General features: G+C 46.1%; 1 protein-coding gene across 2 annotated transcripts in view; it reads left to right on the top strand.

Annotated features, from left to right (window-relative positions):
- Positions 1–18,011, top strand: part of KIF13B (kinesin family member 13B) — a 227,945-nt gene that overhangs the window by 156,758 nt on the left and 53,176 nt on the right. For both annotated transcript variants that reach the window (XM_063123720.1, XM_063123719.1), the window contains exons 22-27: positions 2,662–2,832; positions 5,645–5,802; positions 7,832–7,964; positions 13,252–13,398; positions 15,970–15,999; positions 16,831–16,930. In XM_063123720.1, the coding sequence (XP_062979790.1) occupies positions 2,662–2,832; positions 5,645–5,802; positions 7,832–7,964; positions 13,252–13,398; positions 15,970–15,999; positions 16,831–16,930 (739 nt within the window). The remainder of the gene's footprint in view (positions 1–2,661; positions 2,833–5,644; positions 5,803–7,831; positions 7,965–13,251; positions 13,399–15,969; positions 16,000–16,830; positions 16,931–18,011) is intronic.

Below are 18,011 nucleotides of genomic sequence, written 5' to 3'. Positions count from 1 at the left end.
TCTCCCTCCTCCTCTGGGAATGGGGTTGCTGCGTTCTTGTGGTGAATCATAGAATCATAGAATAGCAGAGTTGGAAGGGGCCTACAAGGCCATCGAGTCCAACCCCCCGCTCAGTGCAGGAATCCACCCTAAAGCATCCCTGACAGATGGTTGTCCAGCTGCCTCTTGAATGCCTCTAGTGCGGGAGAGCCCACAACCTCCCTAGGTAACTGATTCCATTGTCGTACTGCTCTAACAGTCAGGAAGTTTTTCCTGATGTCCAGCCGGAATCTGGCTTCCTTTAACTTGAGCCCGTTATTCCATGTCCTGCACCCTGGGAGGATCGAGAAGAGATCCTGGCCCTCCTCTGTGTGACAACCTTTGAAGTCTTTGAAGAGTGCTCTCATGTCTCCCCTCAATCTTCTCCAGGCTAAACATGCCCAGTTCTTTCAGTCTCTCTTCATAGGGCTTTGTTTCCAGACCCCTGAAGTCACAGCAGGAGCACCTGCGAGTTTTGGGAAGTCTCAGCGGGACTCAATATGGCCCGCAGGTTTATGTGCCGTACTCCCGAAGCGCAGGAACCCTGTTTTATAGCCGGAGGAACCCATTTGACTGAGAACCTGCTTTGTCAAATACGGAGCTGCTGTCTCCTTCAGCCTATTTATTGATTTGATTTGTACCCCGCCTTTTTACCAAACATGGCACTCAAGGCGGCTTACAACCACTGATAAAAACAACAATGAGCAAATACATTAAAACCCAATTTAAAAAAATCAAAAGCAAAACATCGAGGGAAACACAACACCCCACTCAGCAGACCCGCTTATCCACCCAAGGCCCGCTTGAATAAAGCAGTCTTTACCTGCGGGTAGAAGGACAGCAGAGAGCCTAGCCTCCCTCAGCAGGGAGTTCCACAGGCAGGGAGCAGCCACCAAACAGGCCCTGTCTCAAGTCGCCACCAGGCGTGCCTCTTAAGGCGTAGGTCTCGAAAGATCTTTGCCTTGTCTCCTTTGCAGGGAACGATCATTGTAGTGTGGACATAGTGATATCAGAAAAAAGCTGTTAACAAGAAACACCGCTTGGATAAATATTTAGCCATAGCTGTATTTAATTCCTTTTGGGCAACGTCTGCGTGTTCCAGGTGGTTGTTCACCGCATCAAGTTCCCTTCTTAGAGACAACAGTCTCATTCAGCGTCTTTCCCAGCCTGGCGCCCTCCAGATGTGATGGACGGCAGCTGCCATCATCCCCAACAGGCACACCCCTGCTGGCTGTGGATAATGGGAGTTGCAGTCAACTCATCTGGAGAGTGCCAGGCAGGGGGCCGGGCGGGGGGGAGGCTGGCTTAATTAACAAATCCCAATTATAGTGCAGGACACGGAATAATGGGCTCAAGTTAAAGGAAGCCAGATTCCAGCTGGACATCAGGAAAAAATTCCTGACTGTTAGAGCAGTACAACAATGGAACCAGTTCCCTAGAGAGGTTGTGGGCTCTCCCACACTAGAGGCCTTCAAGAGGCAGCTGGACAACCCTCTGTCAGGGATGTTTTAGGGTGGATTCCTGCACTGAGCAGGGGGTTGGACTCGATGGCCTTGTAGGCCCCATCCAACTCTGCTATTCTGTGATTCTATGATTCATTAGGGCTACAGGGCTAAACCAGACCAATATTGTTTGTATGTCTATAAACTGCTTAGCACAAATCATAAAAACTTCACAGCAAAGACCATACAAAATAATGCTTTTTGATGTGGAAGTTCTACTTAGACGGAACAGTTCTGGGTTGTACAAAGTTCATGACTCCCAGCTGATAAAAACTCTGTGTATGTGTGTGTTCATTTCATGAAGGATTTTCACTTTCTAAACTGTGCCATGGCCGTATTTAATTCCTTTTGAGCAATATGTGTGCAAGGAAGAAATAAGGGTGGGGTGGGAGGAAGTATTTTCGTTTTTCTTCCAGAAATAACCCTCAGCCATATTCCCCAAAACTGGTCATCCAGTGACCCCTGGTGGAGATTTTCAGACCACTTTTCATCTAGAAATATTTCAAGACAGAATTAACATAGACATTTAGCCACCTCCCTCAGAAGATTGTGGCCCTGTTCAGAAGACACCGTAAACCATGGCTTTAACCATGGTGGTTATGCCAGAAATCCAGGCTGTGTTCAGAAGACACCTTAAACCATGGTTTTAACCACAGTGGTTAAGCCAGAAAGCCGGGCTGTGTTCAGAAGACACCTTAAACCTTGGTTTTAACCAGAGTGGTTATGCCAGAAAGCCGGGCTGTGTTCAGAAGACACCTTAAACCTTGGTTTTAACCACAGTGGTTATGCCAGAAAGCCGGGCTGTGTTCAGAAGACACCTTAAACCATGGTTTTAACCACAGTGGTTATGCCAGAAAGCCAGGCTGTGTTCAGAAGACACCTTAAACCATTGTTTTAACCACAGTGGTTAAGCCAGAAAGCTGGGCTGTGTTCAGATGACACCTTGAACCACAGCTTTAACCATGGTGAATAAGGCTTTCTGCTTTATTCACCCATGGTTAAAGCCATAGTTCATGGTGTCTTCTGAACGGGCCCAAATATTAGCCTCAACAAACTAGCTTTGTCGAGCTTATATATAAAAGCCTCTGTATTTATTTATTACTGCTAAAACGTTATTGTATGTGTCTTTCCTTCCTCCTAGATCAAAATCCTTCAGGCTACTGGGTTGCCTCAGCATCTCTCCAACTTTGTGTTCTGCAAATATTCCTTCTGGGATCAGCTGGAACCCGTGACGGTGGCCCCAGAAGTGGATCCCTCTCTCTCGCCCATCAGCAAGGAGCCGCGGTGCATGGTCGTCTTCGATCACTGCAATGTAATCCTGCTCTTGTTTTTACTGCCGTAGACGAAACAGTGAGGGCCGGTTCGGGCTTTTATGCATTTTATGCAGATGTGCCTATATTGTATGTACACTAGTCCGACACATTTGGAGGGCAGCAGGTTGGGGAAGCCTGCTTGAGTGCCTCCCAGTGAGAAGAGTAAAGTTGAAAGAGGAGATCCATGTTGTGATGTAGAGAGACAGTGTGGTGTAGTGGATAGAGTGTTGGACTGGGAGTCAGGAGATCCGGGTTCTAGTCCCCACTCAGCCATGGAAGCTCACTGGTTGACTGAGCCAATCACAGACTCTCAGCCCAACCTACCTCTCAGGGCTGTTGTTGTTGTGAGGATAAAATGGAGAGGAGGAGGATTATGTGAGCCACCTTGGCTTCCTTAAGGGGGAAACGAGGCAGGATATAAATGCAATAAATAATAAAGTCTCTGTGCCAAAGAGCTGTGGTTGGCCACTCAGGCCAACTGGGCCCATTCAGGATCTGCTCAGGATTACTGTGGTTGCTTTCATGATGAAAGTGTATGCCAGAAAGGGCGTGAAAAATGTTTACTTACTGTGCCCATGTTCACACGTCACTTTACGCCAGGAATCCTTGGTTATTAAACACCAGTGGGCCTCTTCTCACATAACGACAGCAAATCTTGGGTTGCGTGTTGCACACGAGCCGCTTCTGATTTGAATATGTAACCCGTGATTAGCCCAGTCATCTGTTGCTTCATGACATGTGAACCTGGACACTGTGGGTTGTTTGTTGGTTAAGTAACCCAAAGTGAACGTACAATTAGTTGTTAGGTATGATTGATTAACCCACGATTTGGTGCCATTATGCGCAAAACAGGTCAACATGAACAAGCAGTGCTCATGCACACAAGCTTTTTGCTCAAGCGGATATCCAGACCTGAGTGCAAAGAAGCCAGGATTCACAAACCGGCTTTAAACCATGGTTTGGTGTTGGATTATGAATCCTGACTTGGTTAGGCACAATAAACCACATCTTTTGGTTTTTCTTGCACACTGCAAGATGAGTAAGTGAATGGCTCCACAGTTCAAGAAGGATGCAGACAAGCTGGAGCGTGTCCAGAGGAGGGCAGCCAGCATGATCAGGGGTCTGGAAACAAAGCCCTAAGAGGAGAGACTGAAAGAACTGGGCATGTTTAGCCTGGAGAAGAGAAGATGGAGGGGAGACATGATAGCACTCTTCAAATACTTAAAAGGTTGTCACTCAGAGGAGGGCCAGGATCTCTTCTCGATCCTCCCAGAGTGCAGGACACGGAATAACGGGCTCAAATTAAAGGAAGCCAGATTCCAGCTGGACAGCAGGAAAAACTTCCTGACTGTTAGAGCAGTACGACAATGGAACCAGTTACCTAGGGAGGTTGTGGGCTCTCCCACATTAGAGGCCTTCAAGAGGCAGCTGGACAACCATCTGTCAGGGATGTTTTAGGGTGGATTCCTGCATTGAGCAGGGGGTTGGACTCAATGGCCTTGTAGGCCCCTTCCAACTCTGCTATTTTATGATTCTATGATCCCTTGGTGTTTGGGGTGACGTTATTCGTCCTGTAATTGTGTTTCCAGAGAATATATGGGGACAGAGCTGGCATCTGGGGATGTTGCAGCATCTGGTCCTGATGTTTGTATCCTGCTGTAGGGGCTGTTGCAACTAGTGAGTAGCTGTTTTAAGTTGGGTGGGCTGTCTACAAGCCCATTGAAGGGCTTGTAGACATTGAGCAGGGGGTTGGACTCGATGGCCTTGTAGGCCCCTTCCAACTCTGCTATTCCATGATTCTATGATTCTATGAAAGTGTCATTGATGGGCTGTAGATCACTGATGACACATTTGAGTGGTTTCAGATGGAAACTGTAGGTGGCCACAGGTGGAGTTCAGAGACCGGGATCCCTGCTGCTGATCTTAAAATTTGGACAGGTTCAAATAGGTGAAGGTGATAGTTGGGATGACTCGGTCCCAGCCTGTTTTAAAATGAGTTACCGCAATAGAAATATCAGTAAAAACACACTTGAGAAGAGATTGCTGGTGAACTGCTAGCAAACAACTTCATACTGTACAAGAAAAGGAACAGTGTGTAGAATTCTTCTTCGTTTACTTCTTTATTGCGTTTTTATACCGCCCAATAGCCGAAGCTCCCTGGGCGGTTTGCAAAAATCAAAACCATAGAAACCATTCAAAATGTAAAACAAACAGTATAAAAGCATAATATAAAATACAGTATAAAAACACAACCAGGATAAAATTAATACAGATTTAAAATACAAATTTAAAACAGCGAAGTTAAAAATTAAGCTCGTAAACTGTTAAAATGCTGAGAGGTCTTCACCTGGCATCTAAAGAATATAGCGTAGGTGCCAAGCAAACGTCCTTAAGGAGCTCATTTCACAGCTAGGGTGCCACAGCGGAGAAGGCCCTGTTCCTCCTGGCAACTATAAATCAGTAAATATAGAAAAGGAAAGCCCCGTGCATTATTTTGTGTCTGTGTTTCCCCCTGTGGATTGGTTCAGGATACCAAATGCAACACTTTTTTAATTGCTGTCTGGATCCTTTTGCAACTCAATTCATTATACTGATTTCAGCTTTCTGTAAAGTTTGCATATCTGAGCAGTTGGTCTTGAGTGTTCCTAGAGAGGTGACTTTCTAAATGTGCAGTCAGGTGTGCAGTCTGGCTCCTTATTTCACCTTTCAGGTGTAAACCCCCCCCCCCCCAAATCCCCAACAACAGTCAAATGGAGAAGGAAGAGAAGTGAATGACAAATTGCCTTTTTTTTTCATCCCTTTCTGACCTAGGAATTTTCGGTCAATATTACTGAAGATTTTATGGAGTATCTTTCTGATGGTGCACTGGCCATTGAGGTTTACGGACACAAGCAGTGTGACCCTCGGAAAAACCCGGCACTTTGGGATTTGGGAATAATTCAAGCCAAAACGCGAAGTCTCCGAGACAGGTAAAAGAGATGGCATTTAGCTGGTAAATGTGTTAGAAATTTGTGAAGCACACACACACACACACACACACACACCCACACACACCTCTGTGTAGGATGTTAAAGGAGAAAGTTTAACAGGAAAATGGGTTATCCTATGGGCCTCCCCACTTCTCTCCAGCCTGATAATCTTGGATTTAGAATTCAGAGGCCAAGGGGTTGTCATTGCTTTAAAAACATCTTGCCCTGCTCAAAACTTCCTCTCCCCTGCCGCTCCTTCTTCGTCGCTTCAATCACTACCTGGCCAAACGTTGTGCTTTTTATTTCAGCTGGCAGAAATGTGCTATGAGATTATTCTGAGCAACAGAAACTGGGCATTTTTTTTTTACTTCAAAAATGCACGTTTCTGCTTACAACTGATGATCTTGAAAAAGCGTCTTTATCTGCAGACGGAACTTGATACAGCAAGTGATTTAGAGAGAGCCACAAGGGAAGTTTGAAAGTGTTTTCCACCTGAACTGAAGCTACAATGAAGTAGTTTCTGTTACCTCCCTCCATGCATACACACACACACACCCCTTCCTTTCTCTCTTGCACATGTAAAACACACATACATATAAGAACATAAGAAGAGCCCTGCTGGATCAGACCACGGGTCCATCTAGTCCAGCACTCTGTTCACACAGTAGCCAACTGGCTGTCGTCCATGGACCAACAAAGCAGGACATGGTGCAACAGCACCCTCCCACCCATGTTCCCCAGCAACTGGTGCACACAGGCTTATTGCTTCTGATACTGGAGGTGGCACATAACCATCAGGGCTAGTAGCCACTGATAGCGTTCGCCTCCAGGTATTTATCCAACCCCCTTTTAAAGCCATCCAAATCGGTGGCCATCACTACATCTTGTGGTAGTGAGTTCCATACATTAACTATGCGCTGTTCATGATGATAATAGAATCATAGAATTCATAGAATCATAGAATAGCAGAGTTGGAAGGGGCCTACAAGGCCATCAAGCCAACCCCCTGCTCAGTGCAGGAATCTACCCTAAAGCATCCCTGACAGAGGGTTGTCCAGCTGCCTCTTGAAGGCCTCTAGTGTGGGAGAGCCCACAACCTCCCTAGGGAACTGATTCCATTGTCGTACTGCTCTAACAGTCAGGAAGTTTTTCCTGATGTCCAGCTGGAATCTGGCTTCCTTTAACTTGAGCCCGTTATTCCGTGTCCTGCACTCTGGGAGGATGGAGAACAGATCCTGGCCCTCCTCTGTGTGACAACCTTTTAAATATTTGAAGAGTGCTCTCATGTCTCCCCTCCATCTTCTCTTCTCCAGGCTAAACATGCCCAGTTCTTTCAGTCTCTCTTCATAGGGCTTTGTTTCCAGACCCCTGATCATCCTGGTTGCCCTCCTCTGAACACGCTCCAGCTTGTCTGCGTCCTTCTTGAATTGTGGAGCCCAGAACTGGATGCAATACTCTAGATCAGTGGTTCTCAACCTTCCTAATGCCGCGACCCTTTAATACAGTTCCTCATGTTGTGGTGACCCCCAACCATAAAATTATTTTCGTTCTTCTCTATACGATCCATTGTCATGGGACGGTTTGCTAATGAAAATAATACATAACAATAGCTTTAATAATACAAAAGATGATACATGACATAGTTCAGTCAATACAGTTTCCTAAACCATCGGAAATATGTGTTTTCCGATGGTCTTAGGCGACCCCTGTGAAAGGGTCATTCGACCCCCAAAGGGGTCCCGACCCACAGGTTGAGAACCGCTGCTCTAGATGAGGCCTAACCAGGGCCAAATAGAGAGGAACCAGTACCTCACGCGATTTGGAAGCTATACTTCTATTAATGCAGCCCGTAATAGTCCTTCAGTCTCTCTCTCTCTCTCTCTCTCTCTCTCTCTCTCTCTCTCTCTCTCACACACACACACACACACACACACACACACACACACTCTCCCCCTCCCTCAATATTCTTGAAGTGCTATCTCAAAAGACAAAGTTGCATGTCACTGATGGAAGTGGTGCCCTTTTGCAGATGGAGTGAGGTCACCCGCAAAGTGGAGCTCTGGGTTCAGGTCCTGGAGCTTAATGAGAATGGGGAATACTGCCCGGTGGAGGTGATTCCAGCAAAGGACGTGCAGACAGGTGGCATCTTTCAACTCAGGCAGGTAAGACAGAGAATAGGGCAGTCAACAAAACTGACCCATCTGACTTCTCTTTTCAGCTGATTGAACGAACGCTAAGCATCATACTAGAGGCAAGGCAATCAGGAAGTGATTTATTTATTTTTATTTATTTATTTTTATTTATTACGTTTTTATACCGCCCAACAGCCGAAGCTTTCTGGGCGGTTCACAAAAATTAAAACCATTAGGAACATAATAAAACATCCAACAAGCTAAAAACCCAAATACAAAATACAATATAAAAAGCACAACCAGGATAAGACCACACAGCAGAAATTGATATAGGATTAAAATACTGAATCAAAACAGCAAAGTTTAAATTTAGATGTTAAAATACTGAGAGAATAAAAAGGTCTTCAGCCGGCGACGAAAAGAATACAGTGTAGGCACCAGGCAGACCTCTCTAGGGAGCTCATTGCACAGCCGGGGTGCCACAGCAGAGAAGGCCCTGCTCCTTGTAGCCACCTGCCTCACTTCCTTTGGCAGTGATGGGAACAACTAAGGGCATGTCTACACGTCCCTGCGGAGGGGGGAGGATGTTGCGATATGCTGATTGCAAGGGCCTCTCCATCAGTCCACACGTGGGGCGCGACATCCCGGGAGGAAGGAGGATGTCGCGGCCAGCGTTTATTTCAAAAAAGAAAAGAAGCTCGTGCTCCCCACCCCACCCCACCCATGGGCACAGAGCACTTGAAGAGCTCCATGCTGTGTGCCTGGTTTCTACCCGCGAGGAGCCAGGATGAAACCGGGACAGCTATTCACACCTCCCGCGGTCTCAGGATGATCCTGAGACCGCGGGAAAAATCAGGCTAAAAGCCATCCCGGTTATCCCATGTTTCCCAGCAACTGGTGCACACAGGCTTACTACCTCGAATACTGGAGATAGCACCCAACCATCAGGGCTAGTAGCCATGGATAGCCTTCACCTTCCAGGAATTTATCCAACCCCCTTTTAAAGGCATCCAAATTGGTGGTCATGACTACATCTTGTGGTAGTGAGTTCCATAGTTTAACTCTGCGCTGTGTGAAGCAGTCCTTCCTTTTACCTGTCCTGAATCTCCCGCCTATCAGTTTTATGGGATGACCTCGAATTCTAGGATTTTGAGAGAGGGAGAAAAATGTCTCCCTATCCACATTCTCCACACCAGGCATAACCTTTACCCTGACACACTGGTTTTGCTGACGCACTAGCCCTACGTTCAGTTGCCTGCCGTCACATGTACAGTACATCGATCAGGCCTTGTACATGCCCGTATGAGCCAGGCATGTTGTATATGAACCCTACGAGGTTACTGTAGCTCTTGGCTGAACTTTCTCACACTGCATCATTCATCAAGTGGTGGTTGTAGCTGCTGGAAGATGTTCATAGACTCATAGAATCATAGAATAGCAGAGTTGGAAGGGGCCTACAAGGCCATGGAGTCCAACCCCCTGCTCAATGCAGGAATCCACCCTAAAGCATCCCTGACAGAGGGTTGTCCAGCTGCCTCTTGAAGGCCTCTAGTGTGGGAGAGGCCACAACTTCACCAGGCAACTGATTCCATTGTCGTACTGTTAGATCAATGTTCTTTTCACCCAAGGACGAGATCCAAACAGCCCTTAAGCACGACTCCACCATTCCAGCGACAGAGGGTTCAAAAGCGCTTTATTGATTAGTAATCAAGGCCTGGTCTCTTCAAAGGGAGCAATCAGACAAAAGACATAGGGAATATGGTACAGTATTAAAGCTTTCAAGGGGCAGGGCCCAGTAGCAGCATTAACCAATCAGAACGTAACACTGGGGCATAGCTAATTATGCTAAACAGTCCTGTAAACAATACCTTTGGCCTGACAGTAAGTTATAGAAGTTAACTTCGACACAGCAGCACTTGGAGACAGCTGGAGCCAGGACTCTTGTTTATATTAGTAATCAAGGATGCAAGGACGCACACAAGGAGACATTCTCATACAGGGCATTATGACATTTTGCTTGGTGTGCAATGGAGATTTTACAGTTTCCTGTTAAAAATGGAGGTGGTTATGCTAACAGTACTGCTCTAACAGTCAGGAAGTTTTTCCTGATGTCCAGCTGTATTCGTATTTGTGTTTTTAACCTGTTGTAGTTTTATTATGGTTTTAATTTTTGTGAACCACCCAGAGAGCTTCGGCTATTGGGCAGTATAAAAATGTAATAAATAAAATAAATCTTTCTGGAGCAGTGTAAGCGTTTCCTATTTGGAGGGACTTAGATTAAACCAGTACAAGGGTCGGAGAGCTTAACTATGTTTCGGTTGTTCAGTGAGATCTGCCTTCCCCAACTGGGTGCCCTCCAGATGTGTTGGGGATGCTTGGAGTTGTAGTCCAACACAACTGGGGGGCACCTGGATGGGGAAGACGAAGTTAGTTTCTACTAGCGAGGGTCCATAGCTTAGAGATGTTTGGATTTTATTCAATCTGTCCCGTGTGAGTTCCGTGGATTGCATATTGTTTTCTGGCATATTGTTGTCCGTTGTTCACAAACCCTCAAAAAGGGATTCCCCCCCCCACTGAAAATTATGTAAACAAATTCACACCAAAGGACACAAATTCCGTGCCAAATTGCAGGCGCATGGAATTTACGTCACCCCCAAAACAATGCCTTAAACATGCATATTTGTTACCGTAATATTTGTGAACCACCTACCGTACTTCGTTTAAGTTGAGGTTTTGTCTACGGATGTATTTACGTAATCGACGCACGTCCACGGAATCTGCTGGACCTGCAGTGAGTGGCCAAGCCCACGTGGAATCCACGGGCAGGATTAGAAGGAATCCAGACTCATTTCGATTTGTTTCGGATTTCTTCGACGTCCGTAGCAAAAGCTCAGCAGTAGAGAGCACGTGGTCTGCGTGCAGAAGGTCCCGGGCCTCGATCCGGCTGAGAGGCGCTCAAGTTGCACGGCTGAGCGAGGCCCCTAGGAAAAGGCTTGAGGAGTTGCTGGTGGTCTATACTGGGCATAATGGACCAGTGGTCTGACTCTCAGAATAAGGCACATTTATTTATTTATTTATTTACTTACTTACTTACTTATTACATTTATTATATTTCCGTACTGTCCCGTAGCCGAAGCTCTCTGGGCTGTTTACAACAATTAAAACGTTGAACGTTAAAAACAAGCATACAAAATTGAAAACCATAAAAAAGTATAAAAACAGTCAATATCTACTTTAAAACAACTATTCTGGAGTCAGTTAAAAAACTCAACATATGTTAACTGCCTGGGAGAGGAGAAAAGTCTTGACCTGGCGTCGAAAAGATAACAGTGTTGGTGCCAGGCGAGCCTCGTCGGAGAGATCATTCCAGAGTTGGGGGGCCACCACTGAAAAGGCCCTCTCCCTTGTTGCCATCCTCCGAGCTTCCCTCGGAGTAGGCACTCGGAGGAGGACCTTAGATGTTGAGCATAGCATACGGGTAGGTTCATGTCGGGAGAGGCGTTCCATCAGGTATTGTGGTCCCAAGCCATGTAGGGCTTTATAGGTTAAAACCAGCACCTTGAATTGGGCTCGGAAATGTATAGGCAGCCAATGCAAGCAGGCCAGAGTGGGTCTTATATGCTCGAACCTTCTGGTTCCAGTTATCAATCTGGCTGCTGTGTTTTGCACAAGCAGTAGCTTCTGAACCATCTTCAAAGGCAGTCCCTTTTGTATCTTCAAGATAGTTGCTCATTTTTATTGTTGTATTTTATTGTTGTAAGCCGACTTGTGAGGACTTCTGCCCTGAAAGGTGGCCGAAAAATGTTTTAAACAAATAATCTTTTTATGTATAGTCCTAATGCAGAATGTGTTGTTTTTTCAATCCTTTTGCAACCTGCTTCTGAGTCCTTTGGAAAGAGTGGACTATATGGGTGACATTAAATCTATTTAAAACAGATACATCGAAATGAGTGGGATGGATCTACTCTTAAGCAGGACTTACATTGGATTTTAGCCACTCAGGCCAGATTTACACCAAGCAGGATATAACACTTTGAAAACGGTTTGAAAACTGTAAATGGAGTGTGTCCTGGGCCCCAGCAGTTGTCGATGCCATTATAAACTGTTTTAAAGCAGTAGTGTAGACCCTTGTGGCGTTACCCACATTTCTATTCCCTTAGGTATGTCTGTATGAGTAGGTCTAGAGAGTGCGGAATGTTAAACTGAGTGGGTGTGGCCAGTGATGCTGTGGAAAGTGGGGCGGAGTCTATATATATGGGGGAGCTGAGTGGTCTGAGGGGTTCAGTTGGTGGTTGGGTTTGGAGGGTAGATGTGTTTAGCTCTTGTCAGGAGTTGCGTGAGGAGCGAGTGAAAATAAGATCCTAGGGACTGAGGATTATTATTACTGTATTTCTTCGATTCCAAGACACACTTTCCCCCCATATAAACATCTCTAAAAACGGGGTGCATCTTAGAATCGCGGGTGTGTTTATTATTTCTTAGAATCAAAGCTTTTTTTCTGTTGGTGGTACTGAAATCAGTGTGCGTCTTACAATCGATGGCGTCTTACAATCGAAGAAATACGGTATTAGATTTGTTTCTACCAGTATTCTTAAGAAAAGGCGGGAGTTGAATAGAATTTGAAGGAACTAAGAACTGTAATCTACAATAAACATTTCCTTTATTTTGCTACCATAAAACCATATGTCAGTTTGGCTGTGTCTCCTACTCTATTAGTTCATAAATAAACGCATTACATTAAACCTTCAGCCTGCTATATTCCCAGAAAAGCCTTTTCCAAATCTCCTTACCTTTTCCCTCTGCTATAAGGGAAAGGTGATACTCTTCTTTTTACCCCTTCCTCAGGTATTCCCAAAAAAGCCTTTTCCAAATCTCCTTACCTTTTCCCTCTGCTATAAGGGAAAGGTGATACTCTTCTTTTTACCCCTTCCTCAGGTATTTAAGTGGCGGTGCTTAGCCTGAGGGAGGTGTGCATGTCAAAGCCTTGTGTGTGAGGGGGTGGCGTCACAATCCTGCCTCGGTGAACAACCAGTTTAATACAACCCGCTCAAGGTGCTGCATTTCCAAAGCAACATTGCCTGTCAAGTTCTTGCCAGCAGAGGTCTCCATGGTTCCATTTCAATGTCCTAACCAGGGGTTTCCCCCCACTGTTTTTAACATTCTAGTCTTGATCGTTCCAAATTCTTGTTCACCACCTTGATGGCTTTTTAGCAGAGAAGGCAGCATATCAGTGTTAAGAAATAAAACCAATAACTCAATAAATAAGTGAGTAAATACTGGTCTCCCCCCCCCTTCTCTTCCTTCTCTGGATGCGCAGGGTCAGTCACGCCGAATCCAAGTGGACGTGAAGTCTGTGCAGGAGTCGGGAACGTTGCCTCTCATGGAAGAATCCATCTTATCCGTCGGAGTGGGTTGCGTTCAGATAAGACACATCAAGTCTCCAAAGAGTCACGAGCCTCATCAGGTAAACTGATCCTCGCACCCGAGGAGTAAAAAGAAATAAACCCAAAGCTCAGTAGGAGGGTACCGGCTTACCTTGCAGGAGGCCTTATCGCCAGTTTCAAAAAGGATCAGGTAGCAGCAGGTAAGGTTAGAGAACTCTCTCTTCCCGAGATCTTGGCAAGCTGTTTCCAGCCAGGGTAAGGCAGTAGTAACCTAGCTGGAGAAACAGCCAGGCTTCTTAAAATGCAACCTCATATGTTCCTACATTTCTCAGAGACTTACAGCTTGCAGCTGACATATGAAAGATATCGTGGGAGGCTTCCTTGATCTCATGGCACAGGCAGGGTCCTAAGGGAGAATAGTTTTTTTCAGATAACCTGGACCCAAGCCGCATAGGGCTTTATAGGTCCTAACCTATAAAGAGTTCCAAAGATGTGGGTCCCTACTGTCCCTACTGAACAGGTCCTGACTCAAATGCCCACCAGTCTGATGGACCTTGAAGGCAGGCCAATGAGCAGAACTTCTGAGGACCATCTTAAAAGCTCAGGCACAAACATAGGATCAAGCTGTTGAGTTCTAGCTGAATACTCTCTTGCAGCCTTTCATAGAATCATAGAATAGCAGAGTTGGAAGGGGCCTACAAGGCCATCGAGTCCAACCCCCTGCTCAATGCAGGAATCCACCCTAAAGCTTCCCTGACAGATGGCTGTCCAGCTTCCCCAGCCTGGTGCTGTCCAGGTGGTTTGTCCTTCAGCTCCCATCAGCCACAGTCCGTATGGATAATGGTCAAGAATGCTGGGAGTTGTAGTCCAAAACATCTGGAGGGCACCACATAAGGGAAGGACAGTATTACTGATTTGATGCTTGCAGCCTTTGTAATTTCATAGAATCATAGAATAGCAGAGTTGGAAGGGGCCTACAAGGCCATCGAGTCCAACCCCCTGCTCAAGGCAGGAATCCACCCTAAAGCATCCCTGACAGAGGGTTGTCCAGCTGCCTCTTGAAGGCCTCTAGTGTGGGAGAGCCCACAACCTCCCTAGGTAGCTGATTCCACCGTCGCACTGCTCCAACAGTCAGGAAGTTTTTCCTGATGTCCAGCCAGAATCTGGCTTCCTTTAACTTGAGCCTGTTATTCTGTGTCCTGCACTCTGGGAGGATCGAGAAGAGATCCTGGCCCTCCTCTGTGTGACAACCTTTCAAGTATTTGAAGAGTGCTCTCATGTCTCTCCTCCATCTTCTCTTCTCCAGGCTAAACATGCCCAGTTCTTTCAGTCTCTCTTCATAGGGCTTTGTTTCCAGACCCCTGATCATCCTGGTTGCCCTCCTCTGAACACGCTCCAGCTTGTCTGTGTCCTTCTTGAATTGTGGAGCCCAGAACTGGACGCAAAGCCCAGAACTGGACGCAATTTCTGTTTGTTACACACACACAAACTACGACAGGAGTCAGTAACTTATAGACCTCCAGATCTTTTTACCTGCAACCTCCATCAGCCCTTGCCAGGATAGTCAATGATAAGGAATGGTGGGAGTTGAAGGCCACAGGTTGCCCACCCATTGGGCTATGGCTTTGACGCAAATTTTCAATGGCAGCTGTCCATTATAGTGTGTCCAGTTGCTGGACGTACCAACCGAGCCTTTTCTACTACAGGTAGTTGTGGCGTTACACCCCACAAGTCAGTTCCCAAATGTATGTCTGCGGTTTGTAAGTCTGTGGTGAGTTTAGAATGTTGGCCTGAGTGGGCGGAGTTAGAATGTTTTGGGACGGGGAGGAGTGATATATAAGGGAAGGACGGAGGGGATTGTGAGGGGACTTGTTAGGTCCTCTTAGAGCAGCCTTCCTCAACCTGGGGCGCTCCAGATGTGTTGGACTACAACTCCCAGAATGCCCCAGCCAACTGGCTGGGGCATTCTGGGAGATGCAGTCCAACACATCTGGAGCGCCCCAGGTTGAGGAAGGCTGTCTTAGAGTCTTTGGTGCTCTCTGTGTTTAGAGTACTTAAGTTCTGGGAAATTTGAGGTTCAGGGTAGAGAGTGGTGTCTTTGGAGCGTGGTGTGCACGTAGTTGACGTATATTAATCAATACCGATAATAAAGAAAGCTCAAGAGTGATTGTGTGAGGGAAAGGAAAGCGTGTATGTGAATGAGTGAAAGGATTGGATGAAAGGTTTCAAAAAGGTTTTTTAATGTTTTATTTGAAACAAAGCTTGTGAACTTTTAAAAATAAATTTTAATTATTTTGTTTTTAACTACCACAAAAATCCCACGTGTCTGTTTGGCATTTATCCTCTGAAGTTTACACATTTAGCACCCACTGACAATAATTCACCTCAGTATACATAATTCACAGTGTTTTATTATATATATTAAAATCCATTCTCCATTTTAAACCCCTTTCTCCACATAGTTTGGAGGAAGGTGGTTTTTGTCCCTCGCCTCAGGCGTATCAAGCGGTGGGGCTTGGCTTGAGCAGGGAGTAGCCGCGGCCGGGCCTGGTGTTCAGAGCCTGTCTCGTGGCAGTAGTGTGTTCATGCTTTATGTCCGCTTGGCTACAACAACCGTTTGAACTTACTTTTATTTGCTGACTTTCGTTTAGGAGGAAGATGACGACATGGACAGTTACCAGGTAAGTGCATTGCTCTTTGCTTTTGTCAGCTGCCAGTATTTTTAGTTTTTTGGTTCTGATGTTCTTTTACTAAAGAATCAACACTATACATTCCAGTCATAAACAGAAGTTGCAGGAATCTCAATGCCCGTCGTTCAAGCAAAACAATAAGGGGATCTATGGAATGCATTGCCACCAGATGTAGTAATGGCCTCTAATTTGGATGTCTTTAAAAGGGGGTTAAAGAAATTCCTGGAGGAGAAGGCTATTCATGGCTATTTGCAGTGAGCCTTTGTATACCAGTTGCTGGGGAACATGGGCCGGAGAGTCCAGTTATACTCGTGTCCTGCTTGTTCACCCCTGGCCGATGGCTGGTTGGCCCCTGTGTGAACAGAATGCTGGACTAGATGGACCCTTGGTCTGATCCAACATTGCTCTTCTTAGGTTCTTATGATCTTCCTCTCCAGTAATGTGTGGGAGGGACAGAATATGAGAACCTTGATTTTCATTTAAAAACGAAAAGAAGAGCGTGTTCAAGTTTCTAGTCCTCATAGTTGAAGGACTTAAAAAAAAAGTACACTTGAGCAATAACTTTGCCAAATGTGTCTATCTTCATATTCGTAGCTTACGTGGAAGATGTAGGTTTGCTGCGTCATAAGAGACAAGCAACCACTGATTGTCCACGTGCAACACCAGAACATGGAATTTTCCACTGCTTTCAGCGGCTGCTTCCTTGTTGGACATCTTTGCAATCTTTCTGTGCCAGAGTCTCAGATGCCCACCTTCTCATCTCTGTCCGCAAGCCTTGATTTATTTATTTATTTACTTAAAAAGTAACTCAATTCTTCACAGGACAGAGACCTGGAGAGGCTGCGTCGGAAGTGGCTGAACGCCCTTACGAAACGCCAGGAGTATTTGGATCAACAGTTGCAGAAACTTGTGGGGAAGCCCGGTGAGCGCAAATCAGGTTATCCTGCAAACTCCGTGAGGAAGAGTACAGAGGAAGGCTACGCGGATGATAAGAGGGATTTCTGCATGACACGGATTATCTAGTTCCGTTCCAACCTGGCTTCAAGCCTAGTGATGGGACAGAGACTGCTTAGGTTGTCTTGGTGGATGATCCTGTTGGTTCTGCTGGGCCTCTCTGGGGCTTTCAATACCATCGACCTTATAGAATCATAGACTATGATTCACCTGCATTGAGCAGGGGGTTGGACTCAATGGCCTTGTAGGCCCCTTCCAACTCTACTATTCTATGATTCTATGACTAGAAGAGTTGGAAGGGGCCTATAAGGCCGTTGAGTCCAAACTCCCTGCTCAATGCAGGAATCCACCTTAAAGCATCCCTGACAGATGGCTCTCCAGCTGCCTCTTGAAGGCCTCTAGTGTGGGAGAGTCCACAACCTCATAGCATCATAGAATCATAGAAAAGCAGAGTTAGAAGGGGCCTACAAGGCCATCGAGTCCAACCCCCTGCTCAATGCAGGAATCCACCCTAAAGCATCCCTGACAGATGGTTGTCCAGCTGCCTCTTGAATGCCTCTAGTGTGGGAGGCATTCAAGGGGCAGCTGGACAACCATCTGTCAGGGATGCTTTAGGGTGGACTCGATGGCCTCCCTAGGCTGGACATCAGGAAAAACTTCCTGACTGTTAGAGCGGCACAACAATGGAACCAGTTACCTAGGGGGTGATGGTCTCTCCCACACTAGAGGCCTTCAAAAGACAGCTGGACAGCCATCTGCCAGGTATGCTTTAGGGTGGATTCCTGCATTGAGCAGGGGTTTGGACTTGATGGCCTTTAGGCCCCTTCCAAATCTACTATTCTATGATTCTAGGTAACTGGTTCCATTGTCGTAGCGCTCTAACTGTCAGGAACTTTTTCCTGATGTCCAGCCGGAATCTGGCTTCCTGTAACTTGAGCCCATTATTCCGGGTCCTGCACTCTGGGAGGATCGAGAAGAGATCCTGGCCCTCCTCTGTGTGACAACCTTTTAAGTATTGATATCCTTCTGAGGCATCTGTCCAAGATTGG

The sequence above is a fragment of the Elgaria multicarinata genome, chromosome 4 (genome assembly GCF_023053635.1).
Source record: "Elgaria multicarinata webbii isolate HBS135686 ecotype San Diego chromosome 4, rElgMul1.1.pri, whole genome shotgun sequence".
Taxonomy (NCBI): domain Eukaryota; kingdom Metazoa; phylum Chordata; class Lepidosauria; order Squamata; family Anguidae; genus Elgaria; species Elgaria multicarinata.
This window is presented reverse-complemented; position numbering and strand designations above follow the sequence as displayed.